Source organism: Rattus norvegicus, chromosome 5 (assembly GCF_036323735.1).
Source record: "Rattus norvegicus strain BN/NHsdMcwi chromosome 5, GRCr8, whole genome shotgun sequence".
Classification (NCBI taxonomy): Eukaryota; Metazoa; Chordata; class Mammalia; order Rodentia; family Muridae; genus Rattus; species Rattus norvegicus.
In genome coordinates, this window is record NC_086023.1 from 81508183 (window position 1) to 81524249 (window position 16067).

Below are 16067 nucleotides of genomic sequence, written 5' to 3' on the forward strand. Positions count from 1 at the left end.
AGTAATGCCAAGGGATAAAACTCTGTCAATGCCCAATATTTTCTTTCTGTGTCTCTCTCTGTCTCTATCTCTCTGTTGCGCTCTCTCTCTCTCTCTCTCTCTCTCTCTCTCTCTCTCTCTCTCTCTCGGATGCAATATGGACATAGAGCCTAAGGAGACAGAGCCAACTGAAGGCAGTACCATACAGTACCATACTGGGTACCTCACATACACGCCTGGCCTTTAATCTTCTGAACTGTTTCAGTGGTCAGCATTACCATTCCTGATGGACACAAAGAGTGGTGCAGCGGCCAGGCTGGAGAATCTAGTATTAGCTGGCTGTGCGTCTAACTTCTCATCCTGGGCCCCCGTGAGGCTAACCACAGGGCAGGTCTGAGAATTGAATGCGTGAGCTGGAGAGGACTGTGCTTAGAGATGGCTAGGTGCAGCAGGTGTTGGGTGTGTTGCCCAGTGGTCTTAAGGTCTGGCTGGGGACTGAGGAGGAAACACAGGAGAGGGAAGGACTACAGAGCATCTACTAGCATGGGGCCAAGGGGTGGAAGAGGAACAGCAATCCTGGGAGGACGGCTCCCTGTCAGTCCTACGAAGAAGTGCGTGACAGGGAGGAGGCAAAGGAGAGTTACTGAGTCAGAGCCTAGTCAGGAAATCAGGTGAGTGGGCAGGAAGAGAATGTTGAGTCTGGCTTGGAGCCCTGCGTGAAGACTGCCCATAGAGCCACCTGCCCTCTGAACCTGTGTGTCCTGAAGCAGGTCCGTAGAGGGACGACCCCCGCATGGCTTCTACTCAAAGGATGCTGGGTGGGCACTGCTATCTGGGGCCGTGGTCTTGTTAGGTGTGAGAGCAAAGAACAGGACACATTTGGGACAGTTCACAGACTATACCGCCAGTGTCTCTGAAGGCCACATGTTTACTTAAAATGCTGCAAACACAAATCCAGTGTAATAGTCAGGTCTGAGCCAACCTCCCATGTGCCCCAGTGCCCATGAAGTAAGCTCCCAGCTTTAAGCAAAACACCCCAGTAGCTAAATCTTAGCATTTGTGACTTGACAGGGTCTCTTGCTATTCCCTGCATTAGTTTTCAATTAACCAGGGAATTTTCTCTTAATATTTAAGTCTTTATTCTGTCTCTCTGAGCGGCAATATTACTCAGTGTTGTGGCTGACTGACACCGTGCATTGAAGAAAATTAAGTGCCTAAGAATTATCTCAAAGTAATGATGTATTTATGCATTGTGGGTTATTTTGAGTTTCTAGAATGTTAAGAGTTGTTTAATACGTTAATAGTTTTAATCTATTAATTTAATCTTTTCTTCTCAACTATTTATTAAAATATACCAGCCATATATGACAGGAATGGAAGCATAGAGAATTTGGAGGGTTGTTGATGGGCAGGTAACGGAGGGAGGATTAGGAACGGACAGAACAGCAAGTACAGGCCCTGGGCTGGTCCCTTGTGTCTTCAGAGTCTCCCTCCAGAGTCCTTATCACTCTCCCAGTCTCTCAGGAGGAAGCCCGTCTCTTGGCTGCATGTCCAAAGGTTACATTGTAGCAAGTGGTCACTTGAGCGGTGTCAGGGAGAAGTAGAAGTTGGCAGTGGGCACCAAGGCTGCGTAGTTTTTTTCTGTGGAAGAGAGGACCCTGCCACTTGTCACTCGGTGTCTGTGTCTAGTGGCTTCTCCAGCACTCTAAGAAGGCAGCTGACGATGAGATCCAGTCACTGTTTGGAGTTCTGATAAGAGTCCCACATGTGTTAATTCAGCCAACAGGCATTTTACCATTTTCTCTTCCTTTGTGAAAACTAAACCTATCCAAATAGTTAGAGGCCTCCACTTTGGAGTCAGGTGGGCCCAGGTAGCATCTTCTTTCTGTCATTAGGAAGCTCAGACAGTGCCAGAAGTCATGTTGGTATCCCTGCCCCTGCCTTCTTACCTGGAATGAAGAAAACGGCTGCCTTGTAAGGTGCCTTATGGGGGTAGTGGGAGCAGCTGTCCGGTGTGAAGTGGTACAGCTGGACAAACATCATAGAGATCTACTTCATCGCCACTCGGCCCAGCGTATGTACATTCTCATCCCCACAGCACCGCCACCAGCTTCACTTCTGCACGTGCTGGTGTGTTCAAGTCAAGTCACTTAAAGCAAGCACAGAGAGTGGAGATGTCTGGATGTCTTTCAAAGCTGCATGGAAGTCATAGATAACAGATTGGGGCTTGGAGCAGGGTGTATTTGTGTGGGGTAGGCCTTGTAGGATCCTGCCCTACTAGAGGGGCTCTGCACTCAGGGGCATTTGCCACAGTAACCCCTCAGTCTGAAGAGAGAATATCAGTCTATTACAGGTATCCAAGTGTTATATTTTAGACCCTAGGGAGAATGATGTGCCATCTGGCAGGATAAAGATAAGCTGATAGTATAGGAACAAGATTCATTCATTCACAAAATTGGCTTCCTTGGATCAGTCTCCAGCCCACAACACACAGAGGGCAGTGTGTAAGAGACATCCCTCCAGAAGCAAGATACTATCAGTAGTGACTGGGATGGGCAGTCCATCGAAAGGGCTTGGCCTTCTCAGAAATACCATTGGGTACTACCATTGACCTCCCAGCAAGCTCTTAACTAGCATCTGTTGTGTGCCACCACTCTTCTAGGGACAGTGAATCAGTGAGACCAAGCTCTGTCTTCTTGTAGCTCACATTCTAGTTGGAGAAACAGAAGTTGACAAAGATATCATAGGGGATGTTAGGTGGGAAAATACCCAGGAGCAATAAATGGGCATTGAGCCTAGAAACAACTTGATCTGGATGTTAGCATCATTCTGTCTGTCTGCCAAGTATACACATCAGAGCAGTAGAGTGGAGAGAAACTGCTGTGAAGAGGTTGTAGCCAGACAGGGGGCATGGCTCCAGGTAGAGGCATGGCTAAGGATGTAAGGGGAGTTTCAGTCCATCACTTTGCAGATGGACTTGATGGCATCTGTGATGGGCCTGTTGGTTCGGATGAGGGAAAGAGAAGGATGAGTCTGGAGTCCAGGCAAGAGGTGTTGAAGTGTGGTGTCTTGTCTGTTAGCCAGCTCGGGGAGGGCTGCGGTTACAGGAGTGTCTCATACCCGATGCCATGAGAAGAGCTTGTGAGGCAGGACTGCCCCAAACAGCTGTCCAGCTTGCTGTCTGTTTCATTTGAGATAACTATTAGAAGGTACGGAGTGGGAGTCAAGCAGCTCACATAAGCCAAACAGTGGAGCTAATATATTTAAAGGTGTGAAAGCTGGAGGTGGATATGGGCATGTACACCTGGCACACTCTTGCAGGTGGAGGCTAAGACAGGTTCATGAGTTCAAGGCCAGCCTGGGCTACATAGTAGGATCTTGTTTGAGGTAGGTAAGCAAACAAAGGTCTGGGGTGTTCACAAGCTCAAAGAAGTGCATGGGTAAGCATGGAGAGGTCCCAAGGCTGTTCCTTGAGAGCATGGAACTATATAGAGGAAGGGGGAGATGAGGATTCCACAAAACACATAGACGTGGCCAGAAGGTGAGTTCTGCACAAAGTTTGGGAAAGAGTTGGGTAGAGGAAGGGGCTGAAGATAGATAGGGTGTTGGGTGGAGACTCACTGTCGGGGGGTGGACAATAGAGGCCACTGGGCCTCATGAAGGCATCTCTGGTGATGCGATGGAGAGCAATGGCTCTGTAGACTGATGAAGTGTTGCCAAGGGCAGGGTCTGTGATAAGTCACTGATAGGAAGCAGACAAGGGACTTAAGTCATCAGTGGGAGGGCAGCTTGATAGGGAATGGTAGACTTGATCCGAGGTCAGCCTCTGCAGCGGGTCACATGCCCTGGGAGGTTTGCAGTGTTTCAGTTCATTTCACATCCTTGCATCTGTACGTTCTGGAGAGAATAAACACAGCTGGACTCATAGCAAGGCACTGTTTGCATGCTGCGAGGGAAGGACTTTTTCCTCTCACCATTGACACCATTTTAAAAACTATGAGCACCAGGGTAAATGGCACCTTTTGAAAAAGTAGGGTGATCCTCTGGCTGAGTTAGGAGGCACAGGCGAACACACAGCTTTCTGCGTATAGCAAGAGACATGCCTGTGCACACAGGATTCACTTCTGTTTAGGCTTTACGCATCTCCAGGTAGAGGGACTGAACCCCAGAAGCCTGACGTATCATTGTGCTGATGGACCCAGCTACTCAGAAGGTTGAGTGGGCTCAGGTATATGATACTGGCCTAGGCAGCATAGTGAGAACTCATCTCAAAAGGCAAAAAGGGTTGCAAAATTAGTCCCAGGGAGTCAACAGCAAAAGCAGGGCTCAAGTCCAGGGAGCTGACATCTGCATTTACTGGGACTGCGTAGAGCTTCGTATGTTAGCATTTTTTGGTGGGATGGTAGAAAAATTGTGCCTAAGAACAACATTGTCTGGCTCAGGCACCCAGGGTCACCTGGGACGTGTCCTCCGCTGCTGTTCCCAGAAAGTGCACGCCTCTGACCTTGGATCTGCTTGATACACATACAACACATAGATACACACACACACACACACACACACACACACACACACACACACTGTGGGTTTGTGATAACTGAGCAACAACAGTAGAAGCTGGATTGTTTTTCTACTAGGGTGGTCATTGTTAAAGAATTTCATGGCTGTGGCATGTCCTTTATTTACCCGTAAGTGGTGCAGTGTGTTCTGCTGTGTGCTGCTGTGTGCTAGAGCTCCTGCTGGAGCTAGAGCTCCTCTGTGCTTTGCTTTTCTACCTGGCAGCAGGACTTGGAAACTCAGGTTGATAAGTGGGTGGGTAGGACCCAGAGGAGGAAGGTTGTTTCTGGGGTCTCATGCACAGTGCTTGGGCACAGGAGACTGGCCACATGCCTAGGACAGTGAGCCAGGAACAAGAGGAGTGAGAACAGGGCGAGGGGAGAGTCTGCTGCTTGGAGCTATTGCTTCGAAGTGACTTGTTCCCTGTGGCCTTGCCAACGAGCGACAGTAGTCTCCCTTCCTCAGCCCCCTCCCTTGCTCATGGTTTCACTTTCTGTGGTTTCAGAACTATAGCCAAAAGAAATTCAACAAAAAAGTTCCATAAGTAAATAGCATGTACGTTTTTCAGTGACTTACTTTTCTCCATGGTATCGTGAAATCCCATGCAGTCCTGGTATGCTCAGGATGCTAGTCAGTATATCCATACTGTGTGTGTGTGTGGTATATGTATATGTATGGTATGTATATGTGTATGGCATATGTATGTGTGTATGTATCTGTATATGATATATATGTATATATATGGTATGTGTGTGATATGTTTATGTGCATGGTATGTATATGGCATGTGTATATATATGGTATGTGAATGTGAATGGGTATATGTATGTTATGTATAGTACGTATATGGTATATGTATGGTATGTGAACATGTATATGTATGTGTATGATATGTGTATGTGTATGGTATATGTATGGTATGTGTATGTGTATATGTATATGGTATAGAATTGTATGTAAGCATGTATATGTATGTGTATGATATGTGTGTATATGATATGTGTATGGTATGTGAACATGTATATGTATGTGTATGATATGTGTATGTGTATGTATGGTGTATGTATGTGTATGTATATGCTACCCACCTCTTCTCACTAGTAACTGTCTTGGTTCTCACCTCAGCTATCGCCATTTCTATTTGACTAACAGCAATGTCACTTAATAATGTTTCCAAGGCACAGAAGTCATGATGCCAAGGAGACCTGAGCACAGGCACAGTGGAAGGGCAGGGTGCCTTTGGTGTGGTGTGGTAGAGCTGTGGGCACATAGAAAGAGTGTCAGCACAGCCCAAGCTTCAAGCATACACCGTTAGGGAATCTTGAATACATCTCTCACAGAGAAGAAGGGCATTTTGCACCTTGGATTGGGTGCGTTAGAGTAGCAGAAGTTTATTCCTTCAAAATCTTGAGCCAGAATTCAGAAATTTGAGGGCCAGCAGGTTAGCGAGCACCCTAGAGGCCCTGGGGGAGGGGTGTGTGCACTGCCTTCTGCTATTGGCAGCTGTTACTGTTCCTTGATTTATGCCCACATCTACCTGGATGTCAAATAGCTTCCTCCATTTCTCTGGGACCTCTTCTGCCTCAAATATCTGTGCTCTCAGCAGCACTCGCTAATGCATATAGGACAAGTTCACCTCCAGTATCCTTACATCTGAGAGCATCCGCTTTTTCCAAATAAGCTCACATTCATACCTGGGGAGGTAGCTTAGTGGGTAAAGTACTTGTCATACAGCATGAGGTCCAGGGTTCATATCTCAAGCACTTGCACAAAAGCCAGGAGGGTGTGGTGGCAGGCCTGTAGCCCCAGCACTCACAGGAGAGATGGGAACAGGGAATCCTCTGAGCAAGCTCTTTAGTCAGGCCAATGGTTCCATGAGGTCTGGATCCAGGAAGAGACCCTGTATCTGCGATGGGTATGGCCTCAGTAAAGTAGAGATCAAAGAAAATCCAGTGTCAGTGTCTTGCCTGTAACCAGCAACCCCAACACACACACATACACACATACACACACACACACACACACACACACACACACACACACTCTTAAGCCTGCATGCGGACATGCATACGTACACATACATGTTAAAAAAATAGAAACATGTTCCTACATTCTGGGGTTAGGATGTAAACATGTATTTTGGGGAAACTCCAGTTACCTCACTACAAGGAAGAAGTTCAAATATCTTTATGTCAAGCAACGAAACAAAATTGTGTCTGTCTTTTGGAAATGAAGGAAATGAGGCCTTACTCGGGGCTATCCTCACTGTCCTAACCTCCTCGGAGCCTTTGCACAAGCCCTGGAGGACCACACTTGGAGAACCATTACCCAGGAGATGGGCAGGGGATCTTAGCACCTCCTTGGGTATGAGACCCATTTGGCCTCTCTCTGGGCAATGCATGCTCTCAATAACCAGGGAGAGCAGGGAGAGAAGGTACTTACTGAGAAATACCCTTTTAGTGCCATCTTTGGATTTTATGTTGAAGTGTGACTCGGGTTAAATATAAAATTCACAGCATATCTTGAGCAACTATTTTGTAGTTATCTATATATAAATCTATTTTACAGCGACACAAATAGAATAGATTATGGAGTGTCAGCATGTAGATAGATTCCGAGTGCTTTTCCACTAATATACCTAATGATTCGTGCTGAGAATATTCAAGGGCTCCACTGTACATTTAAATGGATATAATTAAAATAATGAGCTCTATTTTAAAAAATGATATATGAAAAAAAATTTTTTAAGAAGTTGGAAGGAGCTGCACCACTAATTCAAAGTGATCCAAGTACTTGTGTGATGCCGTTGTTATTAGGACACCCAATTAAATGCGGAGCAGCTGAGGAAGAGAGAGGCTCGGGCTTGTAAATCTCAGTGTAGGAGTCAGAGAAGAGACAGAAGCCGCCGTGTCCTTGGCACCGCAAGCATTTAAGGAAGGGCAGCCGATGGCTTTGTGCCCCGCTCTCATGCTCACCTGTGTCCAGAGAGACTGTTTCTCATCCCCACCTTCCATAGGCGGAGTTAGGGGGGGTCAGGCTGCTCACACTGCTACAGCTGGGTCTCCAGAGCAAGCTCAGACTCATTTAGAATGTGGCAGGTGTGTGGGGGAGGGACTAGGGGTCTACCTGTCCTTGGGAGGAAGTCATTTGCTCTTCTTAGAACCCTAGTGACTTGGCTGGACATCCCAGGGGTCAGGAGATGTGGCCTCAAGGTCTGAGTCCTGAGTCTCCCTGGTATATTTCCACCCGGTCTTATCACAGATGGTATGGCTACCTTCAGCATAGATCTGTCTGTCGTCCCAGTGGGCCCTTGTGGGTCACAGCACACAAAAGTCCCAGTGCCTGTTTACCAGGAAACAAGTCTTCTCTTGAGCATTAAACATTACAGTATTTATGGAGTAATTACCGTATGTTCGAGATACAGTGGTGCACAGGCTGCTCTTGGGTGGAGGGTTTGGTAAGTCATTAATGGACAAGACATTTTCAGATTAGTAGCCAGGGCTATGAAGAAAATAGAACAAGGTGATGACCAAGAGGCTGGACCATGGAGTCAGATGTGCCAGCTTTGCCAAAAAAGATCCACAAGCATGCTGGACAGCCGTGAGAGTCTCTTGTGGGAGGGATATGGCTTTATCATGCTGGGAAGGCTTCAAGGTGGCCAAAGTGACCTCATGAGCCAATGTCATTATCATGAATTTGTATGGATATTGAAGTTGGATTCTTTACAGATATCCCCACCCCTCCTTGTGTTCAGCAAGGATTCTCACACAATGGACATGGAAACAAAGGCTCAGGGAAGGTGTTTTGACCAATATTGCAGGGTAGATGGGCAAGCAGGTTAGGGTGAAACAGTCTGTCTGACCCACAGCTGTAGGTGGTGTTAGCTACGTTGTGGGTTCTTCTTTCTTCCACCCTTCTCCACCCTTTCCCTAACCTTTCAACCCCCTAACACTAGATGGGAGGGAATAAGGATAGAAAGGAAAGGGGGTGATGTTATCATTAGACTACTTCTTGCCTTGGGGCAAGTTTGATCTTTGCTGTCAGCATATCTAATTTCTTGTTTCTTCTTTGCACATCACTACATAGCAAACCACGACCACCACCAACCAACAGCAAACAATCAACAGCCCACCAACCAACCCACCCACCTCCCAGGGACCTAGTAATTATGTACCCTCTGAAAAGTCCCCAGAATCCCCAGCATCACACAGTCCCAGAAACTATCTGCAGCTGGCAAAACCACGCCCCTGCTAAAGCATGCGGCAAATCATAGTCAGCTGCTGTGGACAATTTGATGCAGCCCCATATCCCACACCTGGGATTAAAATGAAAACTTACTCTCATGATACTTCTTTGTTTTGTTTTGTTTTGTTTTTTTAAACAGAACCCAAAACTCCAAATTTGTTACTACCCACAGCACTTCTTGTCCCCACAGGGTGGCCTGGAACCAGTGAGGACTTAATGATCAAGAAGGAACATGGGGTCTGTTCAGAGTGGGTTGTGGGACTGAAATTGAGAACATGGTGGAACAAGCTGGGGAGGAGACGGTGATGTTTCTTCCTGTCCTGTTTCTGAGCTTCCAAACCTTGGTGAGATTAGGACTCATCCAGGCCTTTGGCAACTCCCTTCGTGTCTGAAAAATGTGATTCGCAGCCGGCCACCTTTCATTAATCCTTCCTTCCTATGTCCACGAGAAGTTCAGGTTCTCACACACCTAGCTCCCAGCCGTGAGGGAAACCCAAAGTGAGTTGAATGCATTGGAGTTCATGCGCCAGCAAATATGCTATGTACGTTTTCCCTTGGATCTTCCATACTCTCTGGATCTTCCATACGCTCTGTATTCGTCTGGTTTCTGTTGATGTGATAAAAGACTGAGTGTTTTATTCGACTTAACACTCGTGGAACAGCCAGCATGAATTCAGCTCTGGTGAGGTCTCCTAGCAGATGGATTCATAGGAACCTTATAACAGGTCATTATTAATGGGCTAAGTACTCTGCTAAATGTTTTCTGTGTGTACACTGATCGCCTCTTATGTGACAACCCTGTTACCTGTGCTTTGCAGATGAGGAGACCCAGGCCTCGAGGTGAGGTGGCAGGTCCAAGCTTCACGTTAGGGAAATAACAGAGGTGTTTGTGCTATTTTCCTTGTGTGGTGGTAACAGACCACCTGGGTGGTTAATGGAACTCGAGGCTCAGTGTTTCACAAAGCTGGAGACTTGCGGCCAAGTCGGGGATCAGATGGCTTGGGCTCTGGGGAGGGGGCACTACCAAGCTTGAAGATAACCACCGTGTTCCCCATTGGCGAGAATAACTTTTGTAGATTTATTTACTTATCTTGGAGCAAGTGCATGCTATAAAGTGTGTGGAGGTCAGAGAGCAACCCGTTCTTTCCTTCCACCATGTGGGTCACAGGGATGAAACTCAAGCCATCAGGGCTTTACCAAATTGCTTTTATTGGCTGAGCCTTCTTGCTGGTCCAAGAATGCCTCATATAAAGTCACTAATCTCATCATGGAGGCTCCATGCCTTCACAGTGGTTGGCGTGGCTTGTCATGTGCCTGGACCTGAACATGCCTTGAGTCTAGGCTTCTCTGAGTAGATGAAAGGGTTGGGCATAGGCAGGCAGTATCCCCAGGAACTGCCTGGAATGAGATTTGATTTCCACCCTGTGTCTTCCTTGCCTCCTCACATCCCAAACAGACATCGTGAGGATAGTTCACCTACTGAAAGGATGTGGGGGCCATGGAGATCATGTTAGAAGAGTAATTTGAGTGTGGGTGCCAGAGCCCTGGCTACACATGGTTTTCTGCACCTGCTTTTCCAACCTAGGCAAGTCAAGGCTCTGTTCCCAACTACAGAATATGCCCAGCTCTATCTGACCTCAGTTCCTTGAGGGTGTTCTCAAACATTTGGAGAGCTGTCCTTTGCCAGACTGTTGGCTCTATGACACCCTTACCAGGAGAGCCTTTTGAGACTGGAGTTTTCCCAATTAAAGTGGGAAGAGAAGAGCCTGGATGTGCTCTGTGGCCCTGCTGCCAAGGAGCAGAAACACAGCAAAAGATTTGGCATGCCCTGAGCACAGTGCTCACAGTACAGCTGGCAGACCAGAGCCCAGGCTGCCTGATCCAGAACCTGCATCTGTCAAGGCTCCCTGCCTTGATACAGGAGTGCATAACCAGTATCCAGAAGTGCCTTTTGAGGTTACTTGTAACTCCAGTTGCGAAAGGTACCAACAAATGACGGGGTGAGCTGGGTACTCTGGAAGGCTTTAGACCTTCACTTACCCAGATGTAAAATGGGGCTGTGTGAGAGGCCAAGGAACCCTCCTTTATATTTAATACATAGCCTTGTTGTGAGTCTGTGTGGTACTAAGAACTGGTGGGTTTCCCTGTGTGCCAATGGAAAGTCCTGGGTCCCCTCTGAATGGCCTCTCTTCTTTCTCAGGGAACTCTTGAAGCACAGTCAAAAGAGCACCAAGGTGGAGGGCCCGGAGCCAGTGCCGGCTGAGGCCTCGCTGATTGCTGAGCAGGGGACGATGACGGAGGTGAAGGTGAAAACAGAAGTACCAGACGACTACATACAGGAGGTCATCTGGCAGGGCGAGGCCAAGGAGGAGAATGCAGGTGGCCAGGATGGCACTGGCGATGTGCCTGCCGAGATCTGCGTGGTGATCGGTGGCGTCCGCAACCAGCAGACCCTAGGTGAGTGCCTCAGTGAGAACCGCAACCAGGGTAGAAATGTGTAGTCTGGAAGGCCACCTTCAGTGGCTTGCTCTGCCCCGTGGAGAAAGCAGAGCTCCTGCTTGACTTTGCGTGGTGAGTTCTAACCTGAAGAGTTCACTTTCTGCCTGGTGTAACAAGACCCCATGGTTCTGTCGAGCTCTGTCGCTGGCCCAGTGAACCACACCTTGAAGTCCCTAGGAACCAGCACATGCCCTTACTGCTTGCTCAGAATTCTGAATACGAGTCCTGTCTGCCTTGTCCCTGGCCTGATTGGGGGAATTTTGGGGAGGTTCTTTTTGATCGGGGATAGTTATGTGCCTTCCTGTACCTGGAAGAGTCTAGTGGTGACCTGCTCTAAGGCTGTGATTTCCCTCCTCAGCTCTCTAAGTGACTCCCTGAACTACTGCCAGATTCAAGGACTCAGATGGCCATTAAGGCCCTGACAGGCTTACCGAGCCTGTGGAGCAGGAAGTGGGAGCTGCGTCCAACTGCCCCACATCACAACGTTTGACAGCCTCTTGAGTGTCACCTCAAGTGGTTCAAGTAGCTCAGCCCCGCCAGATCTCTGCACAGATCCTGTGCCCAACATGTGAACATCTTGGTGTGCATTCCTCTGGCTTTCAACATTGGCTCTCAGGTTGGCTTTTGAAATCTGCCAAACAACACCATTGATGGCTCAGCATATTGATGAGCCACAGCTTTGAATCCCAGAGACAGCGAGACAAAGCCCTCCTTCCTTACCCTGCTACTGAGGTGCTTCTGAGTCTGGCTGCACATGTATACGTCCATCCTCATCTTCCTCCATGGTTATCATGTCCCGAGTGTTCTTGGGTGTGTTCTTCCCTCCCATATGGTCATCTACCTTTAGTGGTCCAGGTCTGGCCTGTCCCGCCTTCCATCTAAGCCCCTCTGACTTCCTGGTTTGCATACTGTTTGTGACCCACAAGGCATCACGGGGAGATGCTCTTTGTTTCCACGATTAACCCTCAAGTCCTGATGCCTGTTCTCAGGTGCTGGCCTCAGCCTCCTGCTCCCTTCCAGCTGTCATTCAGTGGCCCCACCTGGGTTCCATGACCAGCCATCTTTTGTGTCTCTATGCCTGACATACTCTGTTGAGCTGGTTTCAAGGAAACTACCGGAAATACAAAACACACACCATGTTGTTTCTCTATACAAACCTTGAGACTGACTCCTGCCTTCTCCAGAACCAAAGCCACAGCACCGGGGTCCTCCATTGTCCATTTTTTGTTTTTGGCTTCTGGTCATCCCAGACCTCTCAGCACATCTGTAATCCCATCTGCTCTTCCTGCTCCCCTTCTGGGAATTCCTCCACCCATTTCCCAAGTTCAGCTTTTCTTTCAAGGACAATTCCAGAGCTGTCTTTCCTCCTTTCTGATCTCCTCTGGCCAGAGGGGTCACCATGGACTGTGCCTGTTCCATGGGAGCCCCTGGAGGTTAGATCTCTAGGACCTGCCTGATTTCCGCTCTCCACTCCTGCTCCACAGTGCCTAACAAGCTGCTGGCCTGTGGGAAGCTATGTTGGTTATGTTACTATGACTGGATGTCAGGATGGGGCTTGGCGATGCTGCAGTAATGAAAGGTCTCAAAAGTCGTTGGTCTTGGTAACTCAGAACCCTAAAAATTTATTTCTCCTCGACACAGTCCACTGTGGCTCACACAGGGCTCTACTTGTCTCTAGACTCTAGCACAGGTAGCCATTTTCATAAAGGGCCAGATGGCAGAGGATAGCAAGCCCTAGATGAACTCATGCAGGCCACTGACTGCTAGAGCGAGAAGGAGGAGGTGTGGCTTCCATTTAGATGCCAGACCAAACTATTCATATGACTGCCCTTCATCTGAGGAGGCTAAGAAGTACCTGCATCCTACGGGCAGGATGAAGGACAGCTGGACAAAAGATGTTTGGTGGGGAGCCTTGCCTGATCTCTACCCCTCAGCGTTCACTCCCCAAGACCAAGACCAAGCTTCCTCCAGGACCTATGACTGGAGAAGAGGGCATGCCTTTATTCTCATGCTAATACACTTCAAGGCCAGCAGCCATTGCTACCCTTCCCCAGGTGTCCTATGGAGGGCAGCTGAGTGCAGATCTGGTCAGGGTCCAGCAGGCAGATCAGGGAACTGTGGAGCACCTTCCCTGAGCCATTGACCCACACAGTGAAGGCCCTGGTCCCTCAAGCTTCCTGCCAGCCAAAGGTTCTCATTTTCCATTCAGCTAGGTCTTTGGCCACACGTCTCTTGTGTCCTCATCTGTTCATTGAGGACCCACATGCTCACTTCATGGATGTGGGAACTGAAACAGTAGTAGACAGAACAGTGCTGACCGATGAATGGTTCATCTCTGTGGTGCCTGCAATGGAAAGCACGCCTAGGCTCTCTGACTCATGGCGTGAGGCCTCTGTGTGCCACAATACCCACCATACAGTGTTACATGAGGATGTGGTAGGAGGAGTGCTAAGTACTTGGTACTGTGCCTAGTGATGGATGAATAAGCTCTTGAAATAGGAAAGTCTGAGTGCTGGTTATGTGAAGTACCTGCTCTTCTCCCTAGTCTAAGAAATAAGCCAATGCGATATAGATCTGGGGTGGGGATGAGAAAGAAAGTCAGTCCCAGATGAGTTCCCATTCCCTTCTAGGTTGCCCTACCTACAGCTTAAGTCTTGAGTGTGTTGGGTAATTTCCTGTAGCCTCCTCTTGGTAGAAGAGACTATAGAATACCCCAAGATGACCCCAAGGAAAGCCACCATCTGGAAAGCTGTGCCACATAGGACCACATGGCTCCTCTCCTGTCCCCAAGGCAAATCCTTCTTGCTGTGTGGTTTGTGCAGAGGGTCAGGCTAAGAGAACACTGTCCTGACTTTGTTGTCAAAGCCACAGATAGAACCCAGGGACTATCTGTAGGAAGAGAAACAAACTCATCTCTTGCTAGAAAATAGATTTTGCCTGGAGCCCAGGTCCTGGTCTCATCTGTGGCTGTGGAGAGAGTTCAATGTTGAGAACCTCAAAGAGGGAATGGTTGACTATTAGAGTCTATGCTGGGTGTAGATGTGGACAGCAGGGTCTGCAAACTCTCGCTTGACCTGACCCCATATCTTGTGGGAAGCAGGACAGTACTTGCCACACAGCACTCTGGTGGTGGACAACTCCTGTTTCTAAGAGCTTGCTGTCCTGATAGCATCTGCCTTGGCCCTGCTTTTGAGCATAAGTGAAGTGCTGGTGTGTGTGCCTTCTCGCCCTGGTATCTGAGTGTTCATGGTTCTGAGTCCCATGGTAACAGGCATGTGCTTTGCTCACACAGCACACTCTGAGCTCAGAAGCAGGCTCTGTTACTGAAGAGAATAGTGCCCCTGTTCAGTCACACAGCTTCGGGCAATGAAGCATACCCAAGTCCTCACTGGACATAAGCCATCAACAGTTTTCCCAGGGACACAAACATTATTCAAGGCATTTCCTTTGAAGGAACCAGGGTCATGGGTACATGGATGATGACATTGGCTCGGAGAATCCTGCTGTAGCTGTCGGTGCCCAGAAGGCTGGCTACTACCTACAGAGGGCCTGTGCTGAGAAGGGCACGTCTTGATCTTAGCATGTCAAAGCAGTTACAGTCAGTTTGGGATTTATGGGCCTGACCCAGGGTTCATATTTTTTTTTCTTAACAAAAGCAGAGATGATATTGATCCTGACAGTATTGCTAGAGAAGTGAGTGGATGTGTTAGCTGATGCCTTGCTCATCTGACATGCTGTAGGTAGAGCTCTGCCCTACAGCCTGGGGAGGGGCTGGGACACACGAGGTTTTAGTTCCTTTATGAAGAATGACACATGCATGCACCACTGTTGCCACTCCCAATTCCAGGTTCATGGTTAGCATCGTTAACTGACTCCTGAACACAAACTCCTCAATGCAGTGCACTGCCAGTCAGCGGGAATCCGGAAATTGGCAGTGGGACCTGTTTGCTGTCATCATGCTAGATTGACATCAGGAAGGCCACTTGTGCTTACCACATCTAGGACATCATCACAGACCACTGTCTGGTCCCAAGAGATAAGGATGACAGGCACTTATCTGGTTTTCTAATTTTCCCATCATGGAGAAAGTACTCTTTCCTGTGCTGTGGAACCAACCAGAGCCTGGGTGTCCCATGTTCATGGAGACAGTTTTGCCTCCACTGGACTCTGCTTCTTGTGAATACTGAGCCAGCCAGGTCATTTTCAGATGTTAAGGCGGTATAGAGAGGGGTACATGGGCAAGCCGAGAATTGCTTCCTGGAGAAGCAGAGGAGCCTATAGGGGCCAGGGGGTGGGGTGATGGAGGCTAAATTCTCACTACCTACAGTATTTTGGGACACTAAACATACATATTCTGGGAGATGCATCCAGTATGGAGTGGCTACCAGGAAGTCGCTTGTGACAAGAATTATTGATAACAAGGTAAAACCTATGAGGGAATGAGTTTCTGGTCCCGGAGGTAGGCAAGGATGGCGGCTGGCCCAGCTACAAGAATCATGAGTCAGATGGAAACTAGATTCTGCAGATCCTGGGCAGAGAATAGGCATGCTGTGTGCACAAAGCCATCCTGGGATGAAGAGTGGAGGAGGAAGAGGGAACCCCAGTCATTTGGAAGCCACAGGACTGTAGCTCTGGGTGGAGTGACAAGATCAGACACCCACGTGGGCTTCAGTCCTTGACAAATCCAGGAGGAAAGGTGCCAGGTCTTACTTGGTAATGCCAGCTGATAGTGAGTTTCCTATTTCAATAGGCAATTGGCAGATCTAGGTGCCTGAGTGCGCCAGAAG

At 48.3% G+C, this 16067-nt stretch overlaps 1 protein-coding gene across 13 annotated transcripts in view; it reads left to right on the plus strand.

Moving 5' to 3' along the window:
* The window catches only part of Zfp618 (zinc finger protein 618), a 166314-nt gene that overhangs the window by 94132 nt on the left and 56115 nt on the right, over positions 1-16067 (plus strand). For all 13 annotated transcript variants that reach the window (XM_008763813.4, XM_017593751.3, XM_039111067.2 and 10 more), the window contains one exon: positions 10982-11238. In XM_008763813.4, the coding sequence (XP_008762035.1) occupies positions 10982-11238 (257 nt within the window). The remainder of the gene's footprint in view (positions 1-10981; positions 11239-16067) is intronic.